This window comes from Lepidochelys kempii, chromosome 9 (genome assembly GCF_965140285.1).
Source record: "Lepidochelys kempii isolate rLepKem1 chromosome 9, rLepKem1.hap1, whole genome shotgun sequence".
Taxonomy (NCBI): Eukaryota; Metazoa; Chordata; order Testudines; family Cheloniidae; genus Lepidochelys; species Lepidochelys kempii.
Window position 1 is genome coordinate 96,063,286 of NC_136388.1, and position 17,498 is coordinate 96,080,783.

Genomic DNA, 17,498 nt, shown 5'->3' on the forward strand with positions numbered 1-17,498 from the left:
CACTTTTCTGCTGCTCTGCCTGTCCTTTTTAATGCATCGACGGCTGGAAAAGGGTTAAGAATCCTTCGTCCCTGATGCCATAGAACGTATGACCTCAGTGATGTCTGGCCTCTTTGTGAGAGAAACAGTAGAGGAAGACTCCTTGGGCTGTTTCCCCCTGTGCATTCATGTAGCAGCTACTCACAAAGTGCCCCCTTAGTCTAATGAGCCTAGATACAATGCTGATAGGCATGTTAAAAAATGCCGTTAGAATTGCTTAGTGCTATTGTGAGTTTCTGAAGAGGCTCAAAAATAAGAGAACTAACACCCTGGGCCAAATCTGTCCTGGGTATAACATCCGTAAAATTATAGCAGGGATACATCTATCCAATATAACTACTTGACTTTTTTTTTTTAATATATATTAACTAAATCTTATTTCTTAGGAAACTTCTAAACATATATTCCCCTTCTTTAACTCTCAATCCCTGAGTAAATTAAGCTTTGTGAGGGTTGTTGATCTTTGGTTCTGTTGACATTTGAACATTTGTGAGCTGGTAATATTTGCCCAGCTTATCTCTCTGTTCTTTCACCCTGCAGTACACGGTCTGGAATTTTCTTCCGAAGAATCTATTTGAACAGTTTAGAAGAATTGCCAACTTTTATTTCCTTATCATTTTCCTTGTGCAGGTAAGGGCACTTTTAAATAATAAAAGTTTTGCAACATTTCTATTATTTTTTAAACCAATTGTTCAAAGCTTTAGACACAACTTCATAAAGGACTGAGACTCAAGACTGGTTCTTTACTGGTGCGTATGACATCTTTTTTTAGTAGCTATGTTTTGTCTCCTGCACACACATTCAAAATACCATAACTGGTAACATTTCTGGGGCCATCTCAGACCATGTGCTGATGACTATTGTTACAATTTAAGGGCCCTATTAACACTAAAAGCACCAGGAGATCACTCATAAATATATCTGCATTGGAGCTAGAAGGTGTAATTTCCATCTCGAGGAGTCATATTCGTGCTAGTTCTGATCAAACTAGCATGCTAACAATAGAAATGTAGCTGCTATAGAGGGAGGGGCTAGCTGCTCAAATACATACCATACTCAGATGAGTTCATATTTAGGAAGTCTAGCCCCTCCCACTAGACTGTCGTTACACTTTTATTTTAGTGCCCTAGCTCAGTCAGATCTAGTGTCGGTACCTTTCCTTGAAACTGGAAATTTCACCTCCAGCTCCTGTGTAGACGTACCCTGTGTGAGTAAAACATATGTTAATGGCTGCAGGATTGAAACTCTTTTTATTATTTCTCCCATCTTACCATACATTTTTCTCCATATAATAAGCAGCCTGGTAATGTTACAGTTTGTGTAGATTTCAATAAAGCCAGAAGAGGTGCACAGTCCATCATTTGGATTTTTTTACTATTCAGATGAGCATTTACTAAGTGTGTGTGCTTATGTAGAAGGGTATGATTTTTGTAAAGAGATTTTATACGTACTAAATTACAGACATACACGTGATGTAATAAGATTAGTCTTTTTTTCTGCTCTGATTTCTATGTAAAGAGGGCATTGATTTTGGGATTAGGGTAAATGCAGGTAAATGTGAGTGTTCATTTTCTGTTACGTTAGCTGAAAAATCAGGGAAGTTCCCAAAATATGTTTACAAAAAAGAGGATTTTTTTTTTAAATAAAATTTGGATGAAACACAGTGAAGTATATTTCCCACTTTTTTTATAACTGAACATTGTGGTTTTTCAAAAATACTTAACTGACTGGTTAAAACCAGATATGCAAAACTTCAGCCCAGTCATCTAGTAAATTAAATCTTAGATCTGTTACATATGGTAGTCTGCAATAAAGCAGTCCTCTAAGGGGTTAAGTTGATTGATACCTCTATACTTCACTTTTATTAATATTCTCTATAGAATCATAGAAATGTATACTGGAAGGGACCTCAGTAGGTCATCTAGTTCCTTACACAAAAGGCAGGACCTAAGTATTATCTAGACTATCTCTGACAGGTATTTATCTAACCTGGTCTTGAAAACCTCCAGGGACAGATTCTACAACCTCCATAGGTAATTTGTTCCAGTGCTTAACTATCCTGACAGCTAGGAAGTTTTTCCTAATACTATCCTACATTTCCCTTGCTGCAATTAAAGATTTACTGCTTGTCATGTCCTCAGTGGTTAAGGAGGACAATTTATCATCTTCCTCTTTATAAGAACATTTTACATACATGAAGACTGTTATCATGTCCCCCACTCAGTCTTCTCTTGGCCTACTCTGTCCTTTGTTTTTCCACTGTTTTTAATGCATTTGTAAAGTGTTTTCTTGTTACCCTTTATGTCCCCAGTTAGTTTAATCTCATTTTTTGCCGTGACCTTTCTGATTTTATCCCTACATGCTTGTGGTGGTGGTTCTATTATATATAGTACATATACATGTCATCCTTTGACCCAGTTCCCACTTTTTTGTATGACTATTTTTTGAATTTCAGGTCATTGAAGATCTCCTGGTTAGTGCAGGGTGGCTTCTTACTATTCTTCCTATCTTTCCTACACACTGAGATTGTTGGCGCTTGCATTTTTAATAATGTCTCTTTAAAAATAGCCATCTTGCCTGAACTTTTTTTTCCCTTGGAGTTGCTTCCCACAGGATCTTACCTACCAGTTCTCTGAGTTTGCTGAAGTCCATTGTCTTTATTCTGCTGGTTTCTCTCCTACCATTCTTTAGAATCATGAACTCTGTCGTTTCATGATCACTTTCACCTTCAAATTCCCAACCCAAGTTCCCTATTTGTCAGAATCAAGTCTAGAACAACCTCTCCCATAGTTGCTTTCTCCACCTTCTGTAATAAAAAGTTGTCTCCAATGCAGTCGAAGAATTTGTGGGATAATCTGTGCCCTGCTTTGTTGTTTTCCCAACAGATGTCTGGATAGTTGACGTCCCCCCATCACCACCAAGTCTGTGCTTTCAATGATTTGATTAGTTGTTTACAAAAAGATCCTTCCACCTCTTCCTCCTGGTTAGGGGGTCTATAATAGACCCCTACCATGACATCACCCTTGTTTTTTACCCCTTTTATCCTTACCCAGAGACTTTCAACAGGTCTGTTTTCCACTTCTGTCTCAACCTCAGTGCCCGTGTATACATCTTTGCCATTCCTCCTTTTTTTCCCCCCTGCTTGTCCTTCCTGAAGAAGCTGGTCCCCTCTGTACCAGTATTCCAGTCATGGGAATTAGCCGGAAGTAGGCAGCAGCCAGCTTCCTCCTCGTGAAGGAGCCATTTCGTCCTTCCCTGATGGTACTGCTGCAGTCCTCTCGAGCTGGATTGCTCCCTCCATCTTGGAGGTCTCCATAGGCATATTTTCAATGAATTCCTTGTGTGAATGGACGCTCCGCAGCCTAGTCCCCTCCTCCTGTAGGTCTCCTGCCTGCCTCCTGAGTAGGCACCTCTCACCCTGGGTGGTCTCCCCAGCCTGGCTTTCTGTGTTGGGGAAGTGCAGGCCACAGTCTCTGCAAACCCACACTAGGACCTAGGTATAGGCGGGTTCTTTGTCTAGACACAGGTGCAGGTGGAGAAGCCAGGAGCACTGTTGGCACCCGCAATGGGGCCTTTTCGAACCACGGTGATTTTATTCTTTCTTCCTCTTACAAACTCTGTCTCAAAACTCCTATGTTTGCTGCCCCCTGTTTGCTATCTCCCCTTGGTCATTTAGCGTCTGGTTTTTAAGCATCTGGCTATGCTACAGCTTAAAAAAACTGGATGCCCTGTAAATTGTTATCAAGCGTAATGCTCCACTTCAGCCATAAAGATTTCAGTGACTGCTGCAGAAATAGGTGATCCCAACATAATTCCTGTGGGCTGTGCATAATGTTGCCTGTTTTACACAAAGGGACAAACTCACTTCTGGGGTTAGCTGATTCATCTCCATTGGATTTCATTGGCACCACTCCTGTTTGTCAGAAGTGAACTTGGCCTGCATATGTACCAGAGTAATGTGCCGAAGTCAGAATGTCCCTCCGGCATACCTGATAGTCTGAAGTCACAGTATTACATCTTATCTTCTGCCCCTCTTAATGGGGTTTGGGGAGACTGAAATAACTGAATGTGTTAGTGTACCTAGTCACCTAGCTGGGTGACGTTGACATATTTCCTGGCAGTTCAGTTGCGTACCCCTTTTAGACATAGACGAGGGATCTATCTATGAAATTGATTGTATGCAGATGGATTAAAGAGCATTTTTCTTGTTTTCTGTTTTTGTTCCAAATACTGTGACTGTGTTTTAAAGTAAGAAAACAACCCACATATTGAATTAGAGATCAAAAACACACCTGATACTGTTAATACAGGTCACTAACAGACAGCTGCCAGGCACTTTTCTTTCTGGAATTTCTGAAGATTTCACTTATCTTTAATAAGCCCTTAGGGCAATTCCATTCATTTAAACATACGTTAACTTGATCGACACCAACATTTCAGCCATAAATGGCATTTCTCAAGGTAGACCCTTGATCCTTTAAATGAATGGAATTGCCCTAAGTGCTCCCTTATAAGTGAAGGGTTCAGCAGACTCTTGAGTGAGGCGTGCAGAGGAATTATATGTTGAATTCAGTCCTGTGTTGGGATTGATCCTGCTCCCACTGAGGCCTTGTGTCCAAAAGTCCTTTGACTTCAGTGGCTGAGGGTCAAGTCCATGTTGGGGAGGGAATGTTTCTTTGCTTGAAAACACACATGAAATATACGGTCATGAAAATACCTTTTTAGTTGGTTGCTTGATTGATTAATAAGGCATTCCCTGGATTCATCTACTGAAACCATTATCTAGATAATTGCTCCTCTGAAGCAAATTAACTCCTGCAAATAAAGCTGAGTTTGGATATGTATAGTCAGCACCTTTTTAACAACATGGGGAAATGAAGGAGATAGGCAGCTTAGGAACTGGAAAATACTTCTGAGTGACTAAGAGAATGGTCTGGTGCTTCCTGAACTGTGGAATTCAGTTGGGTAGAAACAACAGCTGAACAAAAACCTTCATATACTAGCAGGACTCAGTTACTTTAAAATGAAGTCAGACTATGCTGCTGAAGTCCTGTTCTAAATACAGATGCAGGTTGAACTGCTTGCTGGATCCTAGTTATAAGGCAAGTGTCTTAGGTTAAGCTTATTCTGAAGTTGTTTCTATCTTTATTTTGCTGTGTTTTTTCTCAAAAGTTTGCCTTTGGGTTTCACAAAAGGGAAGACTGAACTCCAGGGGATGTATATGGAATATGGTAATAATATGGAAATTCCCCTATGAAATATCTGTATCAGCGATGGACAAACTACGGTGTGTGGGCCAGATCCGGCCCACCAGCTGTTTTAATCCGATCCTCGAGCTCCGCTGGGGAGCGGGGTCTGGAGCTTGCCACGCTCCAGCTGGGGAGCAGGGTCAGGGGCCATTCTACATGGCTCCCGGAAGCAGCAACATGGCCCCCCTCCGGCTCCTATGTGTAGGGGCAGCCAGCAGGCTCCACTCTGCACACTGCCCCCACCCCAACTCCTGCCCGCGCAGCTCCCATTGGCCTTCTCCTGGATCCCAACCCCAATTTTGGAGCATTCATGGCCTGCCATACAATTTCTATTCCCAGATGTGGCCCTCGGGCCAAAAAGTTTGCCCATCCCTGATCTATATGAACAAAAATATAACCAAAATAGGCTCACGTATGCATCATGGCAAGCTCTTGGCACAGTAGAGCCTCAGAGTTACGAACTGACCAGTCAACCACACCCCTCATTTGGAACCAGAAGTACGCAAACAGGCAGCAGTAGAGACAAGAAAGAAGCAAATACAGCACAGTGATGTGTTCAATGTAAACTACTAAACAAATAAAGGGAAAGCAGCATTTATCTTTGGCATAGTAAAGTTTCAAAGCTGTATTAAGTCAATGGTCAGTGGTAAACTTTTTTGAAAGAACAACCATAATGTTTTGTTCAGAGTTACAAACATTTCTGAGTTTCAAACAACCTCCCTGCCCAAGGTGTTTGTGACTCTGAGGTTCTACGGTCGGTGGCTGTGGGAATAGCAGAAGGCACTATACGTTTATATGTGCTCAAAGCTTTACCTCACAGGGCCTCAGTTTTACTAAAAACAACTGTACCGTTGTGCTTGGGGGCAGGCAGACCTTGAAAATTAACTCTCTGTGATAGGGGGATGACCTGTTTCATAAATATGGTCATTTAGGGTATGTCTACACAGTAAAAGCTATGCTCAGGCTTGCCTACCTGAGCTACTTGAATCCAGCTAGTGCAGGTAACAAAAGTGGTGAAGACAGCACACCATTGACTAAAGCCTAGGTAGTACAATCCTGTCACAGCCCCTAGGTACACACTGGGCTCACTAGCCCACGCTGGGTTATCTTCACTACGATTATTACCTGGGCTAGCCAGATTCAAGCTAACTAAGTGGGTTAGTCCATACACAGCTTTTGCTGCGCAGACATACCTTAGATGCCTAACTGGCCCTGTGTGCATGCAAACACGCAACTGCCATCTCTGAAAATCCCTAGCCGTCTAGGATTTACCACTGGTAAATGTAAATACTTTAGCTACATTCAGATGGCCAGGTGTTGTCATTGCTTTCCTTGTACGGTGATGTGGTGTGAATTTGGCTTCTTACAAACAGGACCGTTTCTGTCTCTGTTAGGGGTGTTTTTGCATAAAGAGTGCAAAAATCACAGTTTAAGGCCATTTCCAGGGATTAATATGTGCTGACTGTCTCAAAACAGCTTCCTGGGGACAGATAAGAAACATTTTGTGCATAACGTAGCTTTTTACAAAGAACTGAAAACCACGAATACAGATTCTATTGTTCATGAGAGCTCCAGTGAAACACCAATAGATGCAGCAAAACAGAGGCTTTTTGTTTATATGAATACGAGGCATTTCTGGTAAACTTCCCTTGCGCTTTCCCTCTCCTCTGTCACCCAGTACATCTGCCTCCATCCCTATTCCTGCCTCACCGCCCACCACAATCAGCGGGATCCCTGAAATAGGATGACTCACGTAGTGTATGCTAGTTTGGGAACTCTGTGCCTGCAATGCAGCGATCTGCCCAAGTATGCTTCCCCTCGGCCCCCTGGCATTTTAAGGTGCTCTCTGGGGGAGCTGTACTGATGATTATGGTCTCTGACAGCTAGGGACCTGTGCAATATGCTTAGAGTTATTTCTGTCTCTCATTCTAGAACTCGTTTGGTCTGAACTCCAAACTCACTTCCCCAATGCAGCTTCCGTTCGGCTGTCTGATTATGCCCCCATCACATCACCAGCAGCAGTGCATATAAACCAATCTGGCTATTCTGTAAACAGCTCTGCATAGAGTATGTAACCAATGCTGAATGCCAAATCTTTGTGTTGCTGTGGTTTTAGTTTTTCTGATTCCTTTAATTTCTCCTAGTTATAAACCTGTTTCAATGAGCACACACTTCCTATACCCTAAAAACTGGGCTGAATCATGATAAGGTCAATAGAAATGGATAGTTCCCATTCTCTAGGGTCCTCCTACTGTTTAATTAAAGTCTCAAAGCTGCCCTGCTATGTGCTTTCCTTGCTACGGGCTTGTCTTCCCTGCAGTGTCAGCTCGAGGTAGTGGTGCCCCATACCTGACTCCCATCCACACCCACCAGTTAAGTGGTGTTTTATACTCCACGTAGCTGATCCACCCGGAGGTGTGGGTTATAGCTGAAGTACTGCTGACACTCAAGCTAATAATGCAGCAGGGAAACAGATCCTCTGTGCTGCTAATCCGATTGCTGTGTGCCACCGTAACGTTTTGCAGTGCGGCTGCTCTCACTTTTAGAGCCTTCTGACACTCTTTTTATTCTTCAATCATTTTTCATTTTATTTTTGCGGAATTTCTTGTTCTTACAATATTTTTTCATGAACAAAATGAATTTCTTTTTATTACATTTACATGAATAAAATACCTCAAATGACCATGTGCAAATAAACACAGTGTAAAAATCCCAATTTGTGTATACTACATGATTTTATTAGGTGTTATTCCGTGGTATTGAAAGGTTTTAGGAATTAAAAGCTGACATAAAAGAGTTCTCTACAGATTCTCTTTCTGTGGTTTGTTGTCTTACAATCCATGTATCCTCTGGGGGAAAAAAAAAAAAACCTGTCACAATCTGCGTCAGGAATAGTCAATTATTTTTTGTCAAGGTCTCGATTTCTTGGTCAAGGTATAGTCAGGGTCCAGGCTCCAGAGAAAATAAGGCAAAAATAATAAGCTTTTGTGGTCTGTTCAAAAGTGTTTGGCTGTCCGGATTTGGCCCGCAGTCTGCCTGTTGACTACTGGCCTACACAACCCCTGCCTACACTAACCACAGGGTACATGAGCCACAAATAATGGTATTGGATAAACTAATATTCTGGTATCTGAGTCCAAACCTATGTCAGTGACTTTCCACAAGACGTTGAACCACTCACATTATAAATACATCTGTGCAGATGCAAACTCCCCACCCCCTTAGCCACCCCCAAATGCCCTGGACAGCTACTTATGGTCGCCTGCCCCTTGAAATTTACCCAGTACTTCAGCCCCCAAATAACCCTTCCATCTCCATCCCCATTCAGTGCCACAAACCCCGTGGGACATCATGGCTCTTCCCAACCCTGACTTCTTCCTTTTCTAACTCTCCCATGCCCTCTTATTGTTCCCTCTCTCCTATTGAACCTCACCCGCTCCAGTCCCCATTAGCCCTGAAAACCATTAGTCCGAGGGACCCGTCCCCATCTCCATTTATATATTCCCCCTTCCACAGAGTGAGCCCCACCCCACACTCACCCTGCAGTGCTTGCCCTTGCGGGGCTGGCTGGGCTCAGCTTCCCACGCTGGGTATTGTGACCTGATGGGTAGCCCTGGGTGGGGGAGGAGGGTTCTGTCCCTGCCCCTTGGGAGGAAGGAGGCCCTGGGAGGGGATGCAGAGAGAGCCCACCCCACACTCACCCCACAGCGACAACTCCTGTGGCTCCTGACCCACGGGGCTGGCTTGGCTCAGCTCCCCACTCCAGTCATGACAGCAGGGAGCCTGGGCTAGCCTGAGCAGTGCTGCAAGTCACACTGCCCGGAGTGGAGAGCCAAGCCTGATCAGCTGCTGCTGAGGGGTGAATTTTGTGCTATTTCACATTTACAAAAACCACACCCATCTAGCTAACTTGAGAGGCATTAACTCAAGGGTAGGTTACTTGAGCTAACACTGCAGTGAAGACAAGTCCTGGATTTTGTGCCATGTTTAAATCATTCTTTTCATGATTCAGTCTGATTTGCAGGCCTCGGAAGGTAAAATGTGACGTTCCTCTTGTGCCAGTTCAGGGTCACGTTCTGAGCTTATGCTTCTGTCCAGGGATTTATTTTATCAGAAAAATTGGTTTAATGTAAATTTAGCCTTTATCTTGGAGGGCCAGTGATAACCTTCCAGGGCCTGGCTCTGTCTCTAGGACTGTAGAGGTGACTCCCAGCTCTAAGAGCAAATAACTGCTTTGCCCAGCACTGTCTTCTCTCTGAAGACAGTTTCTTGGTTGCTGGACTGTCTCCATCTTCACTGGCTGAGGGGAGCCAGAATAACCACCTCTCTGTCGCTGTTTTTTCTTTTTTTTAAACTGTATTTTCTATATTTTGTGTTTTGCTGCTTCACCCTTCCTCGTCCAGTACTTTGTCTCTTAATCTTCTCTAGCAGCTGTTTTGGCAATAAGAAAGAATCTTCGGACCTCCAGCATTCTGGTGGGGGGATATCCCTACTTTGCACTCCATTTCTAGTGTCCGAGAAATCCACTCATCCAAGTGTAATCCAAACTAACACGGCGTGGTGCTCTGTCCTCTCGTGCCTTGTGAACACGTGAGGGTTTCCACCTCCATGTTTCTTGCTCCACTGTTTCCAGGAAAGGGACATCTTTCTCAACTTTTTTTTTTTTTTTTTTTTTAAATATGTCATCTGTTGCCTTCCTCTTTTCCATCAAGGGCTTGTTTAGGAATATAGTTTTTTGACATCCTCACAACATGCCCAAACCAATTCACCCTTCTTTCTCAAATCATTGCCTCTACAGTCTGTTGGCCAGTCCTCTGTAATGCATCGTTAGATACTTTATTCCACCAACAGACCCCAGGTATTCCCCACAAAGATATCTGGTGGAATGTGTTAAGTTGCCTGTTTTGGACTTCTAGTATTTAGAAACATATAAGAATGTGGCTCTCACAATGACAGTGTATAGTTTTATCTTGGTTCTTGTGTGAATCTCCTTATTTTTCCAAATATTTGCCAGTCTCCAAAAAGCTCCACTTTCCTTCCCAGTTTTTGCTTCTACCTCATAGCGGAGGTGGCTGTCAGAACTGATTGTGCTTCCAAGATAGACATACTCATAAACCACACCGTATTCTTCACTGTCAGTCACATATGAACCGTCACTGACGACTCCTCTTTCAGAGATCATCCTGGCCTTGGTTTTCTTTCGGCTGATTCCTGCTCCTACTTTGGTGGTCTTATGTTTGTCATAGAGGACTTTTTCATGCCATTGTCCTCTGTGTCCAACAGAACACTGTCCTCTGCAAAGTCAAGATTGTGAACTTCTTCTTTATTCCACATAACTCCTGCAGCTTCCTTTCGTGTTGCTCTTTGCATCACATAAGCTATCCTAGGGCAGAAAAGAGAGGTACAACTCTGCCAAACTCTGTTGATGATCTCAAACCAATTGCTCTCTCCTCTTCCTGTCCTTACACAGCTTTTCGAACCTTCATGCAGTCTCTTTCTAGGAAGCTCATAGAATCAGAAGATCTATAACGATTCTATGAATGCGGTGGCTGGGCCAGGTATAGGTTAGAGTCTCTTCTACTGCATCTGAATTAATTGACCTGGTCTTGTGGATCTAGCATTAGCAGCTTTTATGCATTTAGAGCCAGAGGTCCTGGATTTAGTCCCCACAGTTGACCCAGCCATTATGCATGCACTAAGCCTGAATGAGAAACTCCTGTGCTTCACACCCAAATCCATGCACGTTTCACTCTCCCCCTCAATAAATCACACCCTGCCACTCCCTCCAGAATTCAACTGACCCCCAAGTATAGCTCTGTCCCACAAAAAAATCAAATTAATGTGGCCTACCCAGCCCTCCTGTAAGGCTTGACTGCTGCTTCTGAATCCACATCCCATCCTTTGAAAGGAGCTGTGGGTTGGAGACAGTGGTGTAGTGGAGCCAGAACAGTGATCTGGTTCCGTTATGCCCCGCTCCCTCGCAGCTGGCCACTTCACAGGGCTGGCTGGGTTCTGCTCCCCGCTGTGGGCATATTGACCTGCCTCGCTTTGCCATTCCCACTCCATGCCCGACCCTCCTGCTCCTTCCCTCCCCTCTTGTTAAAGGAGCCAACCAGTGGATCATCTGGGCACTTGCCCTTCCCTGTGGGGAAAGAGTCAGTGGCACTAAGCCCACTTGCCCTGTCCATGCACGTAGAACACCCTTGAAGCCGGGCCTCCCCTTGCAGATGATTGGATTTTGTGAACAGGCCAGTTAGACACCATCACAATAGGAGGAGCAAGGAAAATGCATCTTAGTTCATTCTGACAATTACAGTCTGGGTTCTATTGATGGTACTAGAGAATGGTCCATGGTGTGGTTGTTAAAAATGGTATGCAGTGCTGGCCCTGCTGTTCGATCGTCAGGCCGAGACTGACCATGTTTGGTGCAGATTATACAGTGTGTCTGTAGACAGGTGCATGGTAACTTTCTGGTTTGAACCCATAATGCCCCTTGCTTAGGCCCACCACAAAGGTGCGTGACTGAGAAGCTTTCAGACGGCATTCTCTAGGCCCAGTTTGATACAGAAACTCGTCCAACTGCTTCAGTCTGCTTTGGATCAAAATTTCATAGTCACTTAGGAGACTTTCCATTGACTTTCAGTGGGATTTGTAGACCTCAATTCTTAAGGTGCTTATGTAAATCTCCCCCATACACTCCAAGTGCCCACTCCTCCCGAGCATGTTCATATTTGGGGCTTGTGTTACTTAATACAGAATGTGTTGAATGAATCATCTAACGATAGCATTTAATAGTGACTCCCTCAAAAAATTATAACACCAGTTTATTTATTTTTCTCTGTAGGTCATAGTAGATACACCAACCAGCCCAATAACCAGTGGACTTCCACTTTTCTTTGTGATTATTGTTACAGCTATCAAACAGGTAATGTTTTCGATTCATGAGGGCATGGGGGTGAGCACCAAATTGCTACAGTTGTGTGTGTGTTTGCTTTGGGTTTTTAAGTATGTTCATGGCAGAATGAATGAGAGAGATTTGGCATATAAAGACATATAGACTTGACTCTACATATATTTGAAATAGTAGAGGGCCAAGGTTAGAGAAACACAACCAAGGTGAAATCTATTTATCTTAAAATTAGAAATAAAAAAGTAAGTTTGGATATTGTGCTGAACCTAAGGTCTCTGTCCAATTTTTGTAGATTTATGATTGCATTTTCTCATTTTCGGTATGGCTTTTGTAGTCTGTTTCTGTGTGTGTGTGTGTGTGTGTGTATTTATTTAAAGTCATGTTGTGAGCTCTTGCTGTTGATGGTTACCTCTACGTTCACTGCACTCCTACAATTTTAGTTCTTCCTTTTTTAAAATGTACTTTGGGCCTGATTTGGAGGTTACAGAAGCATGATGTAAATCCAGATTCTTTTCTACTCTGACGTCAATGGAAAAACTGGAATAGTTCCACTCAAACAATATCTGGTCCTGAACATTTGTAGACCTCTTTCATTGAGTAATATTAAAAAAAAATTAACCCTACACACCCCTTTTTAAATTGCATTATTTGATACTTTTGTAAAGGGAATCAGTTGAGGAGCAGAAGGGAGTTCTAGAGTAAAATTCGAATCTGGCTTTTGTATTCTTCAGGTGAGACTGAAGAGAGAGAAAGTCTTTTCCAGTGTTAGACTGGAAAAGTGAGAATAACGGGGCACTAAGCATATTATTCACATTATCAGCATATTCTTGCCAATCTTGAGAATAATAGAAATATGTCACAGCAATTTAGATGTTTCTTGCATGCAGTGCCTGTAGATTTGTTTTGTATGTGGTGTTTTAGTCTGTTCTGAATCTGTCAAATGTATAGCTGAAGTTTTTAAAAGTTAACTTGGTTCAATCAGAGCTATTCTGGTCGATGTTCTGGCATGCATGAAGGAGCTCCGATGACAATTTAACTTACTCGCTTTTTTATCTCCCTCTCTCTTACAACTTTATTTATTTATTTACTTCACCACTTGGGCTTGATTGTGTTACCTGTATATTGGTGTGTCTAGGGCTATGAGGACTGGCTGAGACACAGAGCTGACAAGGAAGTAAATAAAAGCAGCGTCTTCATTGTTGAAAATGCAAAGCAAGTGAAAAAACACAGCGAAAAAATCAAGGTAACCATTAATAGAAAGAGAGAGAGATGCACCTGTGAGACATTGGGGAAAACTCCCATTGATGTGGTAGCAGAATCTGATGCGATGGCTGAATACTTGACTGTGCTAAGGGCCTAATTCTGCAGTTGTTATTTTTTTCCTTTCCATCCTCTTCCCTAAACCTCAGTATGTTTTCAGACTGGAAACCTTACGAGCCATTCAAGTTAATAACCAGGTGCTTGCTTGGCTTTTGTCTGATCACTTCTTTGAAAGGCTGCCATGCATGCACTTCACTGGTGGGGCTGATGAGTAACTTATCTTTGATAATTTTTCATTTGTGACTGGAACAGGCAGTCCTTCCTTTATCCCTAGCTTCCCAAGGACGTCTGGGAAGATGTCTGCTAGCAGAGATTTAGCTGATTTATCACCTCTCACTGTAGAATGCTAGATGGCTACTTTCTTTATACATTTTTATGTGAAATTGTAAGGAGGTGTCTATTACCCTAATCTGCGTTCCTGCTGAGTTGGGCTGATCTCTCAGGCCAAGTCCTACACTTGGATACAGGTGTGCCACGCCGGTTGAAATCAGAGGGAGTTTTGTTTGTCGGAGGGCAGAGCTGGACCAGAGTGCCTGGGAGAGAATGATCCTGAGTGCTTAGAAAGGGGCCCTAGCTAACAAGTTCAATTTACAGAGCTGGGATGGTTCGTTTAATCTGTGGTGGAGATTTATCCTTGGTGCTCTAATATTGGGATAGAATTGTTTGGAAGAACAAATACTTGCTAGTGGCTTGTTGGTACAGTTCTTGGGGTGCCCAGGACTGAGTCACCTTGTTATCCCCAGCCTCCAGCAAGAGGGAGTCTTTCTTGTGGCAGCTCCCTGATGCCACCAGCTCTTCAGCCTCTCTCCTCTGGGCTATGGCAGCCCTTGCGTTGCCTTGCAGATTACCAGTACGTGTACCTAGTCCCCAGGCCCCTTTGAAATGTCTCCCTGTAGCGTTCTGTCCCTTCTCCACTGAACACTCACAGGCTATATCTGCACTACACAGCTTTGTCGCTACAGCCATGCCGCTAAAAGTCACGCAGTGTAGCCGCTGTTTGTCTGCTCTCCTGCTGACAAAATACTCCCCACCCCTCCCCCTTTGTCTTTTGGGAGGTGTGTGGTTTTGGTTTTTTTAACACCTCTGAAAGACAAAAGTTTTGTTGTTCAATTGCCAGCGTAGACAAAGCCACAGTAATACCGAGTAAGCTATCCCCAGAGGAACAGAATACACACCAGCTTGTTTGGTTCCATGGAGGATTAACTACTAAGATATATGTATAGTGAAAACTAGCCTAAGTTTATTATCAAAGGCTAAGATTTAAGAGATGGTGAGCAAGGATAATGGATTACATATGAAACAAAATCAATACATGCTTTCTAGAGATTAAACTTAATTTAACCACCAGTCTAAAAGCAATCTTTTCTCACCCAAAGGTCCTTTACAGTGCTTCCAGCCAGGGCAGGTTGGGATCTCATTTTCATGAACGTAATTGCACTTCGTTAGGTACAGGATAAAGAGGTTTCCTTTTGCCTTTCCCTTTATATCCCCAAAATTCATTGTTGGTCACCCACGTCAGAATGACCCCCGGGGGGGTTATTCCTTGGTATACTGACTTCGTATGCAAATGGAGCCTCCATTCTGTTGCTTTACAATGCTTAATTTACATGTGGACCAAGGGAGACAGGTGATAATACGTCCTTTGTTTGGCAGAATCCTGTTTATCAACCCCATCTTGATTCAGACATTTTTAGGAATGTATTTTCAGTCTGTGTATACATATCTTCTTCCATGGCATTTGTACAGACATTTCACCTCAGTGTTAATGACCACTATGAGTCTGGCTTTCATTGTAGACCTCATATGACATTCTTTATGGAGAAATACTGTGAAAACAGGATGCTAGGTGTAGTGAGTTTGTCAGGCCTGTCAAGAGTTACCGTGACAGCCCAGTGACCCCTTTGCCAGTTTTCATTGAGGGGCTCTTAAGGTCAGACTTGTGTTTTCCTCTTGGGGCGGAGGGAGATGTGAGGTCTTTGAGCAGAGGGTTCTGTTACACATTGTCAAGCGCGTGGCTCAGGGTCCCTCAGCAACAAATGAAAGGAAGAAAAATCAAGAAAATATACGTTTAAAAAATGCTACTTATTTGGGTACTATCTCAAGTGTAAAGGAAAGTTCACTCTGCTCCATCTCCTCACAGCAGATGCAGTGTCCTCTCCATCCAGTAACAAGTATTTTCCAAAGCTAGGTATTGAGGAAACGTAGTATATGCATCAGCTGCTACAGAATAGTCGTAACCGAAGAAAAAGCTTTCCACTTGAAAGTCTAGTCGAAGGGTATGTGTGTGAGCTCCATATATGAACAAGGGCTCTGGTGGGTAATCATCAAGCGTACTGTCAGATAATTAAAGGAGAAAAGCCAAGATCTGTAGTCAGACTACATTACTAAATATTTCTGCTCTATATTGAAATAATTTCATAGCTTTGTTAAACCCCTTCCAAGGGCCCTCAAACTTCAAATTCCATTGTCCTGCAAACCATCGCTCCACAGAGGTCCTACTGAAGTGAGTGAAAGTTGTTAAATATGGAAACATTGTAAGACCGAGTAAGACAGGCAGGTAGCGTATTGCTAGCATTATGCAGTATTGATGGTTAGCTTTGAGCAACGGTTCTAGCATGTGGGTGGCAAATCATCTGGGATAGTTGCACAATTGCTGTACTTTTTTCGTGGTAAGCTTAAAAAGCTCTTCAAATTCCCATGATCGGAGAGGATCTTTCCTTTCTTTTAGACTTGGATAAAACAAGATAAACCGATTAAACCGCAGTCATCTCCTTCAGGGCTTGATTAAATGAATCATTAAAAAAACACAGTTGCATTCTTTCCAGGTTGGAGACGTTGTAGAAGTGAAAGCAGACGAAACCTTCCCCTGTGATCTGATATTCTTGGCATCGAGTAATGACGATGGGATCTGTTACGTCACGACGGCAAGTCTGGATGGCGAGTCGAATTTCAAGGTAACAAGAATGAAAACACTTCAGGCAGTAGTCTAGAGTGCAGAGTTAATGCACTGCAGTGGCTCCTCTGTGCTCAGGTTTTTTTTGTTTTAGTTGCAGTTGAAGTCAGCCTGTGTGTCTGCCAGTTCAGTTTGAGAACGCTTTGGGATCACACATTCTGATTGTGAATTGGTTGTGTTTAGCTTCCATTTCCTAACCTCTCTCATCCAGTTACTCAATGCTGAAGTGCTCTATGGATTTTTTTTTTATTTTTGGGGGTCTGTGTGTTTTAAGTAACTATTCCTAAGGGCACTGTTCCAAACTGTGTTGGTCCTGACAGATATATCTGCATGCTGTATCATTTATCCTGCTAAAGAAGGTTACCACTTTCATCTTCTGTACCCATGTAGAAAGATCTAATGAATTAGTAAATAGATCACTGCAGTTTCAGCTGGTTATTATAGCAGTCACCTGTAGAGACCTTTGCAATTGAGATTTTATCAGGGCTTTCATTCTATAACTCTGTGCTTTCACTCTCTCTGCACTTATGTGTAGTTCTCCCCTTTTTTGTGACTGAGATTCCTCATGCTTGATATCAACTCATAGGTGAATTGTTCCGGATTGCTTTGCAGAAAAAGCCTTCTAGTCATTTAAAATATACTCTGTTCCCATTGGCAGAAAATTTTAAGATGTATTTTTTCATATTCATGAGTCAAAAGGGCTGAACTCTGAGATTTGAAATTGTACCAGTTGGGTAGGCCTCACTGAGGATGAATTATTTCTCTAATTTATTCCCTCTACCTTTCTCCCTGTCCCACCCACCCCCAGTTGAAACCCCCCTCTAAGGATATGAAAACTTGGTTTCACTCATGCACAGGAGTAATTTGTACTAACATTGGTAGCTGTGGAACAATGTTAGCAGTGTAGAATTCCTTCCAACTCCCACTGAAATCAGTGGGCGTATGTATCTTCATTCATTAAGAGGGTGTTGGATCAGGTCCATGGCTAATATCTATACTGATAGCCATTAGGTAATGTAGAAATGTA

The 17,498-nt window shown here is 42.8% G+C and overlaps 1 protein-coding gene across 10 annotated transcripts in view; it reads left to right on the plus strand.

Annotated features, from left to right (window-relative positions):
- Positions 1-17,498, plus strand: part of ATP11C (ATPase phospholipid transporting 11C (ATP11C blood group)) — a 122,027-nt gene that overhangs the window by 50,003 nt on the left and 54,526 nt on the right. For 9 of the 10 annotated variants that reach the window (XM_073358413.2, XM_073358407.2, XM_073358408.2 and 6 more), the window contains exons 3-6: positions 580-669; positions 12,133-12,213; positions 13,334-13,441; positions 16,344-16,472. In XM_073358413.2, the coding sequence (XP_073214514.1) occupies positions 580-669; positions 12,133-12,213; positions 13,334-13,441; positions 16,344-16,472 (408 nt within the window). The remainder of the gene's footprint in view (positions 1-579; positions 670-12,132; positions 12,214-13,333; positions 13,442-16,343; positions 16,473-17,498) is intronic. The other variant, XM_073358410.2, reaches the window with a different exon arrangement.